Source organism: Cervus canadensis, chromosome 8 (assembly GCF_019320065.1).
Source record: "Cervus canadensis isolate Bull #8, Minnesota chromosome 8, ASM1932006v1, whole genome shotgun sequence".
In the NCBI taxonomy this organism is placed as follows: domain Eukaryota; kingdom Metazoa; phylum Chordata; class Mammalia; order Artiodactyla; family Cervidae; genus Cervus; species Cervus canadensis.
Genome location: NC_057393.1, coordinates 39,039,363 through 39,055,043, shown reverse-complemented (window position 1 = coordinate 39,055,043; position 15,681 = coordinate 39,039,363). Strand labels below are relative to the sequence as shown.

General features: G+C 39.9%; 1 protein-coding gene across 6 annotated transcripts in view; it reads right to left on the bottom strand.

Moving 5' to 3' along the window:
* Nucleotides 1-7,739: 7,739 nt before the first annotated feature.
* Nucleotides 7,740-15,681, bottom strand: part of SLC16A12 (solute carrier family 16 member 12) — a 107,225-nt gene continuing 99,283 nt past the window's right edge. For all 6 annotated transcript variants that reach the window (XM_043476169.1, XM_043476170.1, XM_043476172.1 and 3 more), the window contains 2 exons: nucleotides 14,085-14,344; nucleotides 7,740-10,562 (listed from right to left, as the gene is read on the bottom strand). In XM_043476169.1, coding sequence (XP_043332104.1) covers nucleotides 10,300-10,562; nucleotides 14,085-14,344 — 523 coding nt within the window. In that variant the 3' untranslated portion in view covers nucleotides 7,740-10,299. The remainder of the gene's footprint in view (nucleotides 10,563-14,084; nucleotides 14,345-15,681) is intronic.

The window sequence follows — 15,681 nt, the reverse complement described above, 5'->3', positions numbered from 1 at the left end:
CAGCCAAAAATACCAAAAGTACATAGATTCAAGTTGTGCCTTCTTCCCCACTCCATACATTTCTCTGTAGCAAGTAGAGTATTTCAAAAAGGACCAGTCATTCAAACTAGTCAATAATGAAGGCCCCAGTAAACTTTTTCTGTTGGGGTTTTAGTCTGGTCCTCTTATTCCTCTTTATCCCTTCAGATCTGTGTTCAGCATCATTGAAGGCAGCCTGGTAAGGGGCAATGGTGTGTGGAAGGTGAACCAAGGGAAGAAGTTATACTCACATTGTAGAAACTGCAACCAACTGTGATTCAAACAACTTCAAGAAATAGGATAACCAGAGGCATTACAGCTTGTGAATGTACCTGACATACCAGAGATGACTGTGATGACCAAAATAATGACCAAAACAGAGCTGAGCAGCCCCAGCAGAAGTCATCGCCAGCTTATTCACAACTGCCATGAGGTCTACAAGCCTTGAACCAGACAAGTCCAAATTCAAAGTGACAAAGGGAGATGATAAAAGTGAGTATGGGATGACTTAGATATCAAAAGACAGATTACCCATGTGGCCAGCTTGTACAAATATATATGTCTGTAATGGTAGAGGCCCATATAAAAATAACTGCTTTGCATTCATTAAAAGGTACTTTAATATGTTACCTTATTTACCTATATCAATACTGCAAATGAATACAGCAAGCAACTCCTCAGAAGTTAAGTAACGATCAGAATCACACCAGGGGAGGATCTTACCTCTCCACTCCTCTCTCCCACTTCTCTCCCAGGACCTCTTGTTCCCCTGCAATTGTCTTTTTTTTTTCATTTATTTTTATTAGTTGGAGGCTAATTACTTTACAATATTGTGGTTTTTGCCATACATTGACATGAATCAGCCATGGATTTACATGTGTTCCCCATCCCGATCCCCCCTCCCGCCTCCCTCCCCATCCCATGCCAGGACATGGAAGCAACCTCGATGCCCATCAGCAGATGAATGGGTAAGGAAGCTATGGTACATATACACAATGGAATATTACTCAGCCATTAAAAAGAATTCATTTGAATCAGTTCTAATGAGATAGATGAAACTGGAGCCCATTATACAGGGTGAAGTAAGCCAGAAAGATAAAGACCAATACAGTATACTAACGCATATATACGGAATTTAAAAAGACGGTAACAATAACGCTATATGCAAAACAGAAAAAGAGACACTGCAATTGTCTTCTTAACCAAAGTTCTCTGGATCATTGAGATGTGGTTTCTTTTCCGCCTTAGTTTCCTCTAGTCCTGTGATCAAGCCACACATACCTACCCCACCCCCAAACAACTCCCACCCTCTCTAGCAGTGTCTTATTTCCTAAGATAAATGCGTTGATAAAGCATTTTGTTGTACTTCAAGTGAATTAAAAAACATCTAATTACTAGAAACATGCGCAGAAGTGCCATGTATATATTCCTCTATTTGCTCTGAACTTAGGGGTCCTCTATAAGTGATTAACTAGAATCTTCTTAATATCTCCTATCATGCTGGCCTAAGCCAACAAGTAAGCAACAGAATAATGAAGGTGAGACGTGTAAGTTTTGGGAAAGTCATATCTCACGGGAGCACACAAGAGCCTCATGGGTAAATTCTGAAGGACAAGCACGGATTGATGTCTCTTGGACTGGACACCGAAGACAGTGAGAACACTGGCCTTTCCTGTCCTTCAGGAAAAGCGGTGCCTATCTGAGCTGCTTCCAATGTCAAAGGGTAAAATGGGCTGAGGGTAAAGAGAGAGATGAGTACTCCAGAGTTCAGAAGTGAGCCTATAGGTCAGTTTCCTCCAAACATGTCCCTAACTCACCACCAGACTGGAGCAAAGCCCTGGGAAGGAGAGAATGCTAGTTCAGCCACATATTAGACTCTAATGACATGTGAATAGCCATAGCTGACTCATAGCTACATAGAATATAATGTGTACTATATGCTGTTCTAAGTGCATTGCATGTATTAAACTTATACAATGTTCACAAAATCCCTATAGATAAAACATTTTTGTTATTTCCCTTTGCATATGAAGACACTGAAATTTAAGAGATATTAAGTAAGCCCAAGGTCACGTTGCTAATAAGAGGTAGGAAAAGGATTCAAACCCTGGGTGTCTGGTTCTAGAATACAATATATTATACAATATTTTCTAGATAGTTCTAAAATTTGGAATGAAGGATGTGGGGAGATAGGACCAATCTTTACAGGAACTTAGGACAATGCCACAGAGAATCACATGAAAGACAGACGTTCTACAGTCATAGGTCACCCAACACTTTCACAGAGAGTTCCAAACTCCCTGGAAGGAATTGTGAAAGGGATAGGGATTAACAACTACTCTGAAACCACTGGAGAGAATGGCCCAAGAAATTAAGTGACTCAATCGTCTTACGAGTTGGATGTTAAAAATCGATTTGGAATAAACTCCTCGAAAAAGAAAGCAAACCTTGCCTTGAACCTCCAAGCCATGGACTTTGGAAAGCATCTCTGAGCCCCTAATTCCACTGATTATTAACTTAGCTTAAGAGACACTTCACCTCCCTTCACAACCTTTCCCTCTTCCATACCATTTTAACTCTAGCAACCTTACCCTCAATCTCACCAAAACAAACAACAAACATAAAAACCAAACAAACACTGAAAATGAAAACTGCTTACGGGTCATTTGTGTATAAAAACCCTTTATTGACAAAGTTTAGGAGAGAATCTATAACTTAATAATTTAAATATTAGATAATCACTTTTTTAAAGGAAGAGAAAGGAAGAAAGCATAGAAGGAAAGACAGAGATGGGAAAAAAGAAAGAAAGAAAAGAGAGAGATGGATTGAAGGGAAACAAGAAAGAAGAAAAGAAGGAAACACTCTCAACCATTTTTTGATAGTTCTGCCTCTTGCCCTGATTCTGGGCCTTACCTCCTTCCCTATTTCTACTGTTCTGACATAAGAACTGATTTCTTTAAAAAGAACAATTCAGTTTTCTCTTATCCTCATATACAGACCCACTTATGCATAACCAAATTCAAGTTGCTTAGTTCAACAAAAAGTCCTTAATGTTTATATGATACATTCTCCTTTGAAGGCAATTGTTGCTATAAATAAATAAATAGCAGCCCCTTACAGTTTCATAGGAATTACACATTTAAAAATAAATTCAATCACTAAATCCAGCATAATTTGTATACACTAAAACAAGGATGCTTTATGCTTCCAAATTACACAGAATACACCCCTCTATTCATTTGGTTTCACCATTTCTCAAATTCGACTTCTGGTATGTGTTTGAGACTTTATCTTATACTTTAACTTAATCCTTTATCAACTTACATCAAACCAATTAACACAACAGTAGGGGACCAAAAATGGGACCAAGGATGGCAATCTGAATTCCCAAAAAAATCCACAGAGGGCTCAAAACACTTTTTCACATTAAATTTTGCCTATGGCACGCTGCAGTTCATGAGGTTGCAAAGAGTCGGATATGACTGGGCAACTGAACAACAACAATCCCTCGTTAGGCCAATTAAAATCATCACTTATATTAACTTTGATATTCTAAATAGAGAAGTGACCTAGGAAATAAAAATATATACAGAAAAATACAACACAGCATCTTTATCCCTATGTTTGTATATCCCTCTTGATACTTGCAAGAGGAAGAGGATAAATGTGTGGGTCGCGAGTAGGAAATGAGGGAGGGAAGAGAAGGAAATAACAAATTTTAATGTTTGTTCTAAGCCTGGTCTTGTCCAATTAAGCTGTAATTGGAGGCACCACCAACTTTAGGGAAGTGGTCTCAATAATTCCAGCAGATGGCAGTGCAGTGCTGCATAACAGGTATTATAGTTATTTAAAAATAAAAACCACCAAAAAACCTTCTTGAACCTCTGGACCCCTTAAGAAGAAAAAAACATACAAATTATCCCTTTTTAGGGTTGAGAAGTAATTATTAAAGTATAGCCCCATGCTCTGAAAATCTCTTTTTAATTTGTGAAGTGAACGTGAAACTGTTAGTCACTCAGTCCTGTCAGACTCTTTGTGAGCCCATGGATTGTAGCCTGCCAGGCTCCTCTGTCCATTGGATTCTCCAGGCAAGAATACTGGAATAGGTAGCCATTCCCTTCTCCAGGGGATCTTCCTGAACCCAGGGATGGAACCTGGGTCTCCTGCATTGCAGGCAGATTGTTTACTATTTGAGTCACCAGGGAGTTTTTAATTTAGAGACAGAAAATGCAACCGCAAATCCCAGCGGTCCCCAAAGTTCCAGACACCTCTGTGGATCCTCTCATCAAGATATTTATTGCTGTCAGCTTATGCATGGTTTTGCATTGGCCTCAGGAATTGGCTTCCCTTGTGGCTCAGCTGGTAAAGAATCCCCCTGCAATGCAGGAGGCCTGGGTTTGATCCCTGGGTTGGGAAAGATCTCCTGGAGAGAGGAAAGGCTACCCACTCCAACTTTCTGGCCTGGAGAATTCCAGGTCACAGAGTAGGACACGACTGAACTACTTTCACTTTTAGGAATCGTAGCTGCATAAAGCAGCCTCCCCACATCCTTTCCCCTTACTCCCCAGCTTCTTCCCCTGAAAACAGAAGAGGCTGTTTCCAACCCACTCAGTTCCATACCGGAGTTCCTCAGAATCACCTCAAATTTCTTTGGCCATTCATGAATTCTTCCTCTCCTAAGCTCTAGCATATGCAGTGCCCTTAGCCCCAGGTCAGCATTGAAAACCTCTTGTGGTTGTTTTCACCTGTGTTCGTTTCAATTTACCAATTAGTCGGTACACCTGAGACCACTGGACAGGGTAGTATGTGTATTTTGAATTCCCCGCTATATATAACATGGTACCAGATTCCAAGGAGGTGCTTAATAAATAGTTGTGGTGGATTAACTCCTCTCACCAACTCTTAAAAAGTTTGTCAGCATGCCATTTGATTTTCAGTCACACCCGGTGAGTTAGAAGCCAGCCATTAGAGCAGGTTAAGACTCTAGTGGGGGACTTCTGCTACTGGCCAAATCCTGGTGCAAGGTTTTCGTGTCAAGTAAAAGCAGCTGGTTTGGTCCCTGTAACTGAAACCCCATCTTTTTACACATGAGGCACATGTGCTCCACGTTTTCCCAACTTTCTAGGGTTTCCTTGCATGGGCAGTGCCCCATGCCTGGGCCTGGGCCTGGGCTTAATTTGAGCACAACACAGTTATCTAATTAAACTAGTCTCAGTTCAACATAGTTGTATCATTTTTACATTCAGGCCTCAATCTAAGTTTTATTTAGTGTATTTCTACCAGCTCTTCTCTTTGCCACTTTCATTCCCTTTCCCAGACATGCCCCATGATACTCAATGCCCTGGAGGTCCTGCTTCTTATACAGGACCCTTCTCATCAGGGGTCCTATTTTGGCCCACTGAATTGGGAATACCCAACGTAACCTACCTTGGGCTCGCCTGGTGGCTCAGGTGGTAAAGAATTTAGCTGCAGTGTGGGAGATCTGGGTCTGATCCCTGGGTCAGGAAGATCCCCTGGAGAAGCAAATGGCAACCCACTCCAGTATTTTTGCCCGGAGAATCCCACAGACAGAGAAGCCTGGTGGGCTACAGTCCATGGGGTTGCAAAGAGTAGGACCCCACTGAGCGACTAACACTTGCACTTTCATCGTATTCTATGCATTCTGAGTGCGAAACTTCAAGCAAACCTGACCTTCATTAGCTCCACACTTGCTGCATTATAATTCTCTTTAGTAGCTGTTTCCTTTGTTCTTTTTTGTTTGTTCATTTGTTGTTTTCACTCATTCATTCACCAAGTATTTATTGAGTGACTATGGATTAGGCACTGGACTCTGGCAAGTCAGTCAGTATGATCTCTAGCCTCAGAAAGCTTGTGGTTAGATGACATTTAAAAATAAACACACAAATCAATATGGAATTATAATTAAAATATGTTCTCTGGTGAGAAAGAGCAGGGTGCTATGAGAACGTGTTGTGCGGGTGATGATAGTGTGATAAGTAATTTGTGTGCCTGTGTGCTCAGTCATGTCCAACACTTTTGGGACCCCATGGACTGTAGAACACTAGGCTCCTCTGCCCATGGGATTCTCCAGGCAAGAATACTGGACTGGGTTGCCATTTCCTACTCCAGGGAATCTTCCGGCCCTGGGATTGAACCCACGTCACTTGTGTCTCCTGCAATGGCAGGCAGATTCTTTACCCCTGCGTCACCTTGGAAGCCACCTGATGCAAAGAACTGAGGAGATGTAAGAGATTCAGGTTCAGTCCCTGGGTCAAGAAGATCCCCTGGAGGAGGGCATGGCCACCCACTCCAGTATTCTTGCCTGGAGGATCCCATGGACAGAGGAGCCTGGCGGGCTACAGCCCATAGTGTTGCAAAGAGTCAGACAGGACTGAAGCGACTTTGCACATAGGCATGCAAGCTTCAGGTAGATAGATCACTTGGGGGCTAGGAAAGGAAGAGGTTTAGCCTGCAATTCAGACTTCTGAAGGAAGCCCACAGCAAGAAAGGGGTCCCCATCAGCCTTGTAGTTAATGATGTGGCCCTTTAATATATGACACTGACTACCCGTAACCTCAGCTAGCATGAACAAATTGTTCTTGCCAAATTTAGTTATTCCTTGACAAATGAAGGAAGACATGTCCTGTCAACACTATCTCAAATGGCTTCATCAGGAGTGGAGGCAAAGAAGTAAAGAACTGTAGATGCTAGGACAAAGGGTACTTCAAGCACATTGTACTTTTCTTTCTGGTTTTGTCTATGTTTGGAAAGTTTCATTATTAGTAAAATGTTTTAAACATTTCTCTTTATGTCATTATTTATTATTTTCCTCACTGCTCCCACCAAATGTTTCTCTGTGCTAATGGGACAAAACCCCAGTTATCTTGTACTGGGAGCTGCTATGGCAACAGGTATAAAAATGCATGGTTTGGCAGGGTTAAGAAAGACTCAAAACTTTGAAGTATAAGACGAGAAACTCGGATATCTATCTTGAATTCACACTATTTCACGTCAATAAGCAGTTTCTGGATTAGATCTATTGGGCCCAGGAAGGTGAGTGCCAAATAGATATCACCATCTTCATCATCACGGGGCAATGGTGTAGGAATTTCAGAAGGAACGCATTTCCTGACTGAGGAAGCATGACTTTGGTCATGCACAGCATGCTCCCCAACCTTTTCCATGTGCCCCACACGCAAATGCTCCCAAAGAGGAGTCTGAATCAACAGACAGCAAATTAAACCACTAAGACTGGAAGTAGTGGTCTTAATAGAACTAGACTCTTAGGAAGTCTTGGAAATTTCCAGTCCAGGGTCTTCTCATCTATACTCACTGGAAGACTGAAGCATAATCTAAAGGATTTTATCTGCCCAAGGAAGGGCTTATTTCCAAATGGTGCAGTGACTACTGAGTCAGAAGTCATGGGACCTGAGGCCTCAGTTTCCATGTTCATGAAAGGGTGAAAAGATAGGGATTATTATGGATTGTTATTATTATTAAGGGATTATTATTATTATGGGGATTAAGTAAGACATTGCATAGGAAGTGCTTAACACAGCAGCTAACACATTGAAGTAATCAATAAATGGTTTTGGCTTTTGTAAATTATTTGATTACTTACCACATCTTTATATGCCAGTGACATCTTGGCTTGACCCCAGACAGACTCACTCATAATCCAATTCAAACCCCTCGTGCAGGGGAAAAATGTTTTCCAAACATGACTACAAACTTATTTTATTATGCTTTTGAAATAAGAAAATATTATCATAAATATCTGATCTATTAGTGAAGTCACAATCTGAAAAAAAAAGTCAAATGGTACAGTGTTTCTACAGAAGTTACATATTTCTTTTGCTTTTTTAAATTCAATTTCAAAGAAGAACTTGCAGTGATATAAAGAAATATTTAAGATGTAAAATCATCCCACCACAATTTTGTTCTTGATTCCACAAAACAAACACATCATTCTCATGAATCCCTCCACTTTAAAATAAACAGTATAGGCACATGGAACATAACAGTAAAATTTTGTATAGATGACAATGGTAACCTCTAAAATCTACATTTTCCATACTGGTTTTCTAAAAATGCTGCTCCAAAAAGAAAAATAAAATGCAAATGTATGCATGTATAAAGTCAGAATATCCCAAATATTTTATACAAATTTTTAAAAGCTCTGATCTCTATGCTCATTTTTCATGAATATTTATAATACTTTAGAGAAATTACATTGCAGAACAAGATAAACATAATTTTACTGTGACCATCATAGGAAAAAACATGTATAAGAATATTTATAACTCTTCATATTTCAAACAATCTTTAGGTTTGAAGATTTAAGAAATGACATTTAGTATAAAGTGTTATTTCAAACACATACAACTTCATTTTAACTTTGACCATTTACAGATATTTTCCAAACATTGCTTTTAAGTGGCAAATGACAAAGAAAGTGGTTTCACAACGAAATCTTCAAACTAAGTATAAAAATAACAGGAAACATTCAAATTTCTCTTTGGAAAACACCTATGAGATATTAGCTTTCTGCCATCAAATCAAGCCAGCATTTCATTCTGAAAGCACTGTATTAATATGTAATTTTAAAAATAATTCAGTTACAGGCAAAGACTCATGCTGAATATACTTAGTCAACCTGGGTCCCCTTCATGGCTGTGTTTTTTCTTTCAGTACCTGTGTCCAGGCATTTGTAAGACCTCTCTGGGGACAGTGGATTGAATGACCTTCAGGATAAAAATATTTCCTTGAGGTTCAGACTTAAATTTTTTTTTTTCTTTTGGCCACAGGGCTCAGCACGTGGGATCTTAGTTCCCCAACCAGGGATTGAACCTGAGGCCCCTGAATTGGAAGCGTGGAGTCTTAACAACTGCACCTCCAGGGAAGTCCCCAGATTTAAAATTTTTAATTAATTAAAATCTCCTTTCAAATGTATAACTTGCCCCTATTTATAAGTGCAGCATGATTTGGGATTCAGGATTATAGTTCAGAGGACTTAAAATGGTTAGGGACAGGCTGGGGGTCTGACCTCTCTCTTATCTCCCCATGCCCTCCCTCTTCAATCTGAAGACCCAAACCATAGGGAGCTAGGGAACTTGGAAATGAGATAACTATTCTAATCCAGTGACTTAAGGTGTGTGAAAGAGCTCTATGAACTATAAAACAACACACCACTAGCCTTCTTAACTTTGTCCTTCCTCTCTCCTGATCAAAGCTACAATTTGTGAGAGGGCCATAGTGCTGAGGTTAACTCCTAAAGCCTTCTCATTCAGCTGAAAAGGTCCACCAAGTTTTTAATGATTATTTATAAAGAGATGAAGAGCTGTGGACACTGGAACAGTAATTGACACAGGGAGAAAGGAATCTCACTTTCAGAACATCTCTAGAATAATATTTTTCAGGCAAAACTCTCACCCTGTTTTGGATAATGATGAAGTTAAATGTCTGATCTGAAAAGAAAACTCTCACCAGAGACCTGCTGATTCAAGAATTCAATTCCTGCCCAGCTGGAACATTTTCCTGTTCCTAACAGGAATGTCTACAGTTTAAAAAAGTGCTTTATTTCTGAAGAAAAAAAAGGGAAATGTTAGTGTTAACATTTCTGGTAAGATATAGGAATCACCCATGTGACTTTGTGTGTTCTATCAATTTAAAGTATCATATGTGATAGCAACAGAGGTGAGCACCTGGTCGGAGGAAATGAGTTTTCAGTGGTGGTGTAAGGTGAGGATGCTAAACCTTCTTCCTAGTGGAGCTTCTCATTAGGATGTGAAACTGAATGCTTAAAGAATAGTTAGATTCTTCAAAAGGGAATAAAATGGGATGCCCCCTTTTCCAAACAGCATAAAGAAACATACATGTCAATGCTTCTAGCTTACCTTCTAACTGAAGAAGGAAGGTGGAGGGACAAAGAGTTTGAAACAAAGCTGTTCCAGTGTTATCTAGTTATTATCTAGTTATTTAGTCATACGTTGAAATTACCCCTTTTTGCAGGAAATTATATCAGTTGTGTCCTAACATTCTCCATGGTGTGATGCTCTTTGAGTTCAATTGTGAATATAAATCCCAAATGGGGAAACTCTCAGCCGGTCCAGTTTGCTTTGTTATTTGCTATTTCTCACCCCCCCGCCACAAACATATTAATAAAACAATAAATTTCCTTAGAAGGCAATGCTTCTGCCAAAATAAAGTCCTTCAGAAACATATACAATCCAGTGTCCCACCTCTCTCAGTCCTGAAGATTCCTAGGCTCAAGGCCATTGGTCATGAGGGGCTGGAACCAAGCATTGCTAGAGTCACAGATTCCCCATCTTTCTGATCTAATTCTCTTGCTACAGAATAAGCCACCGAGCCATTGGTCCATAGCTGCAGCTTGGGATCTGATTCTTTGGCAAGGAACCGCAGCTGGGTTTTTTTCATCTTCTTTACAACTCTAGCAAAGCCAAGCAACAAAGAACTAAATATCATTGAGAATCCACAGAGAAGGAATGCCGCAGTGTAGCTGCCAGTCGTATCTACAAGCCATCCTGTAACAAGCAACAGCAAGATGATACTGTTGAGTTAGAAATTTGACTATTTACTCACTCAAATCTAATAATTTGTGAGGATAATAATAATAGATTGCTAGCACCATCACTATCATTTTGACACAAAAAGTAGATCTAAAAGTATTTTGCAACAACTGAAAAAAGCATTCTATTTTCTAGAGAAACTTCTAAAATAGATTGTTGTTATTATGTAAAGTGCCTGGAAGTACCACATTCTATATAAAGAATGATAATATTCTTAATACATAATGAATATTAGTTATTATTAATTCTATGAAATATGGTAGAAAAGATAAAAAACATCATTCAAATTACAGAGGTTAGGATTATCTCTTTATCTAGAGTGTTAAGAGAATATAATTGTACAGAACCCTAGTAGTAATGTTCCCAGCACCCATATACTGTTTATCTTGAGTAACAGGACATGCTCCTAGATAAAGCAGAATCCAAATTTCCTATTAGATACAGACATTTTACCCGATCCAGTTTGAAAATCAGATCGTTGGGCCATGTTAAAGTTTCAAATGCAAATTTCAGGAAGCATAATTCTGTAATTACAGCTTTTTAAAATTTATCTGTTGTTGCAACAAATTAACCACAATATCGACTCCCACTCTAAATTTTGAGGAGAACCAGAGCATATGATATGCAAAATATAAGTCCCAATAATCAGGGACTCAATGGGGTAAAATTAGACATTGGCAGGAAATTATTTTGTAATTTAAAAGGTTTTTAAAGTTCCTCCAACTTTACTCATGTGCCAAGAAAATCCACCACAGAAGTATATGCCTTCTGCTCTCATCTACTTCAATAATTAGTCAAAAATGGCATGCAAAAATTATTAGAGGTGCCATAAAGTTTCCTACAATCCAAAGTGAAAGTGAAGGTTGCTCAGTCATGTCTGACTCTTTGTGACCCCATGGACTATATAGTCCATGGAATTCTCCAGGCCAGAATACTGGAGTGGGTAACCTTTCCTTCTCCAGGGGATCTTCCCAACCCAGGGACTGAACCCAGGTCTCCCACATTGCAGGCGGATTCTTTACCAGCTAAGATACAAGGGAAGCCCAAGAATACTGGAGTGGGTAGCCTATCCCTTCTCCAGTGGACCTTCCTGACCCAGGAATTGAACCGGGGTCTCCTGCATTGCAGGTGGATTCTTTACCAACTGAGCTATGAGGGAAGCCTACAATCCAAACTACTCTCAAATATTTTAGTTATGTGATTTACTTTTGCATTTCTTTAGCAGCAAACAAGAGACTGAGTAAAGAACTGTCATCTTAAAAGTCATTAAGTAACAGAAGTATTACAACAGGAGCTCACACACTAATCCTCTAATACCTAGCAATGAGTATAATGTCTGATATGCCAAATGCTGGAGAAGGCTCTTGTGAGTCCCTTGGACTGCAAGGAGATCCAATCAGTCAATCCTAAAGGAAATCAGTCCTGAATATTCATTGGAAGGACTGATGCTGAAGCTGAAGCTCCAATACTTTGGCCACCTGATGCACTGACTCATTGGAAAAGACCCTGATGCTGGGAAAGATTGAAGGCAGGAGGAGAAGGGGACGACAGAGGACCAGATGGTTGGATGGCATCACTGACGCAATGGACATGAGTTTGAGTAGGCTCTAGGAGTTGGTGATGGACAGGGAAACCTGGCGTGCTGCAGTCCATGGGGTCGCAAAGAGTTGGACATGGCGAGCGACTGAACTGAACTGAACTGATGCCAAATGAAGGCCACAGTTTGACAAAAGGATCCAGGAATCCTCATTTATGTTCCATGACTGTTTAACAGAATCACAGTGTTCCTAAAGGTTGGTGAATACAAAAACTGGCTATGGACGGAGGATGTGAGATCATATGGGGGTATTTTCCAAAACTGAAGCACCAAACATATCATCCTATATCATGGAGCTTAAACTGACCAGGAATTTTTATCTGTAGCCATCAAGCGGTCACAATTTCCCCTGGTTTGACACTTTAGCAATTGCTGGGTTTGGAAATAACTTGAACTGTTGTCCATTCACAACAGTTGCTAAAGCAGAAATCCTGCCTTCTTCAAAATATCCCCTTCTTTCCTTCTAGGCAAATGTTTACTTCATTTCTCTTTTGCCTGTCTTCAGAGACCTTCTTCACTCTCAGTTTGAATCTAGGCAGGTAATCATCTGGACCAATTATTCTCATTCTTTAGTGTACAAGAGCATCACAAGAAAACTGCTTGAGAATGTAGGTTCCTGGAACTCACCCCCAAAGATCCAAATCACAGATGGAGGGTCATGGAATCTGCAGTCTAACAAGGGCCCCAGGGGATTCTGTTGCAGTGATCTCAAGACTTCATTCTGAGAGACACTGGTCTAGACTACACACCCTGAGAAGAAGGAATGGGTTCTTACCTGTTTGCTGCTATACTGACAGCACCAGACACAGTGCCGATGTACACAGCAATAAATGTCTGTTGAATTACTTGTTTAAGGCATGCAATACATATTTCTTGAATTATTTAATGCACTCAATGAATATTTGTGGAATTACTTATTTAATTATGTTTTTAATGTCTGTATCATTTTACAGTTTACAAAACATTCTAGATGCTTTATCTTGAGTCCCAAATCTGTGTATCCAAATCTGGCCTCCCTCTAATGCTCGGATTTCATCCTTAAATACCTTATTGGGTATTTCAGATATCTGAGTATGTCTAAACATTACATCTATTATTTTCTGGCAAAGCTACTCTCTTTAGCTCCCTTATTTCTTTCAAGTGTTCCATCATCTCCTGATATATTGGACTTTTTCCCCTCCTTCATATCCCCACATGCTAAAATCAGTTGATTTCCCCCGCCCCAAATTTTCTCCTTCGACCCCAGAGTTCAATCTCATTTCTGCTGCAGAAGCCATAGTTCAGGCCTTTATCAGAAGGCTCCTGAATTATCAGAATGAAATTCTAACTGCTTCTCCACTAAAGTACTAGATCATCTCTCTAAAACATATTCTTTATTACTCCTTTGCACAAAAACTGTAATACTTTAGAGGCCCATATACTCTTAAGTATATAGGGCCCCAGCTCCTTTAGCTGTCACTGGAGACACTCCATCATGACACCTGTACGTTAATATTTCAGCTCACCACCTGCCTCATCAATTCTACATCTACTGGAATCCTGTATGCCCCCCCAGCCTTCCCTCTGAATGTACCAACTTATATTTAAGTCTGAACAGCTGTTTCATTCCATTGCTCCCATTGTTTGTGTGGAACAGAATCAAGATCCTAATTTGGGACTTTTTTTCCCCAAGTACACTAAGGTCCTCCATTAGTTGGAAGATTATAGAGCAAGGATGTAGGTGAGACCATGGTATTTTGGTGGCTCAGCCATTCCTTTCTCTTTCATTCTTCCCAACTTACTTCCACTTCTCATAGTATGTTGTGTGAGTTTACTGTTTTTACATCAATATGACAAAGAGAAGAGGTGATTGGGGTGGGGGGTTTTCTCTGGAAACTTACCTGCGATGGGTGGGCTCACCAAGTATGGCACTGCATGCAAGAAGTACACCACGCCAAGAGCTGATGACAGAAAGGTGGTCCCCACAATCTCTGCGGTCACCACTGGGATCAAAGTCACATAGGCACCATCGAAGTAGCCAAAGGTACAAGCGAAAGGCACGAGCAGGGGAAGGCTTTGAAGCATTGGGAGGCAGAGATAGCAGAGCCCATCCAGTCCAATGGCAAAAAGGTAGCAAACATACTGGTAGTTCTTCAGACACCTGTGGATTTGAAGACCAAGAATGAGTGCAGGATACACAACTTCTATCAAAGAGCTCTAGAAACCTGGCCATGTAGCAGTAAGCACTTAGAAATGGCCTCCCCATTGTATGCTTTCTACGTTGTCTTCCTATCTTTCTTTTGGTATATGCAATGCAAGAATGTATCTTCCCAGGAAGCATTATGGTAGAAAACAACCCATGCACTAAAATTAGAAAGATAGACGTTTGAATCCAGTTCTCCCATCTACTAACTGCCTAACTCTAACCTCAATTCCTTTAGCTATAAAATGAGAGGTTGCCTATCTCAGAGTTAATCAAGGAAATTTGTGAAATAACACATAGAGTGTCAGAAGACTAATATTTTCTACAAGTCTACTGTATTAGATGCTTTCAGATATGTCATCCATTAGTCTCCAGCTCTTCATATATGTTCAATAACCCAAGGGGTTATACAAAGAGGAAGCCATGACAGGAAGAAATGAAAGTGATTTGCCAGAGATTATGATGGTCATGTATTAGGACTAAGTCTTATTTCAAGATCTCCCCAGTGGTACATCCATGAATATTTTCCCTTTGTAAATCCAAACCCATCTATGATAGTAATTATTACAAACACTCTGTATTATATCAGCATCAGCAATTTATGCTTTATAAATTATGTAATAAAAGCAATTTATGTTTTTCTGCCTATAATCTCATTTGAGCCTCACAAAATGCTATAAAGTCCTTAGGCAAATATTGAATTGGTCCATTTCACAGATGAATACCCCTGAGGATCTGAGAGTTAGGTGACTTTCTCTAAGTCTTAGGGATAATATGGGGCAGAGCCAGGACAAGAACTTGGGCCTTTTATATCTTAGACTAGAAATCCCTCTTTCAGATCTATGTCAGGGTGCTTCTTGTTGGGTTATTTGATTGTAAAGAAAGATACACTTTGCTCTCCCCCACACTCCTTAGCCATTAAAAGTGTGGCTTTTATATTTAATCCTAAATATTGTATTCCTGATACAGGTGAATGGCAGTTGAATCCTGATTACCTCCCAAAGACATAACAGGTAAGAAGCCACATGATGATAGCTCTCCCAGGTCATAGCTCAAGTGTGAAGAGTCTATTATTTAGGAGAATATGAGTAGTTTGCTCTCTTCAATCCAGATTAGCATTTGCTGAAGAAACTACTCAGATTTCTTAAAACACTGGTTTCTAAGTCTAAAATTATAATGAAATTATTTGCTACTTGCACTGTCAAATGTAAATACGTGGCACTACAGATAGTGTGTTATTATTGACCTGGTCCTCCTGCCTAGACTGGAGTCTATTCCTCTCTCTGTTGCCAGCC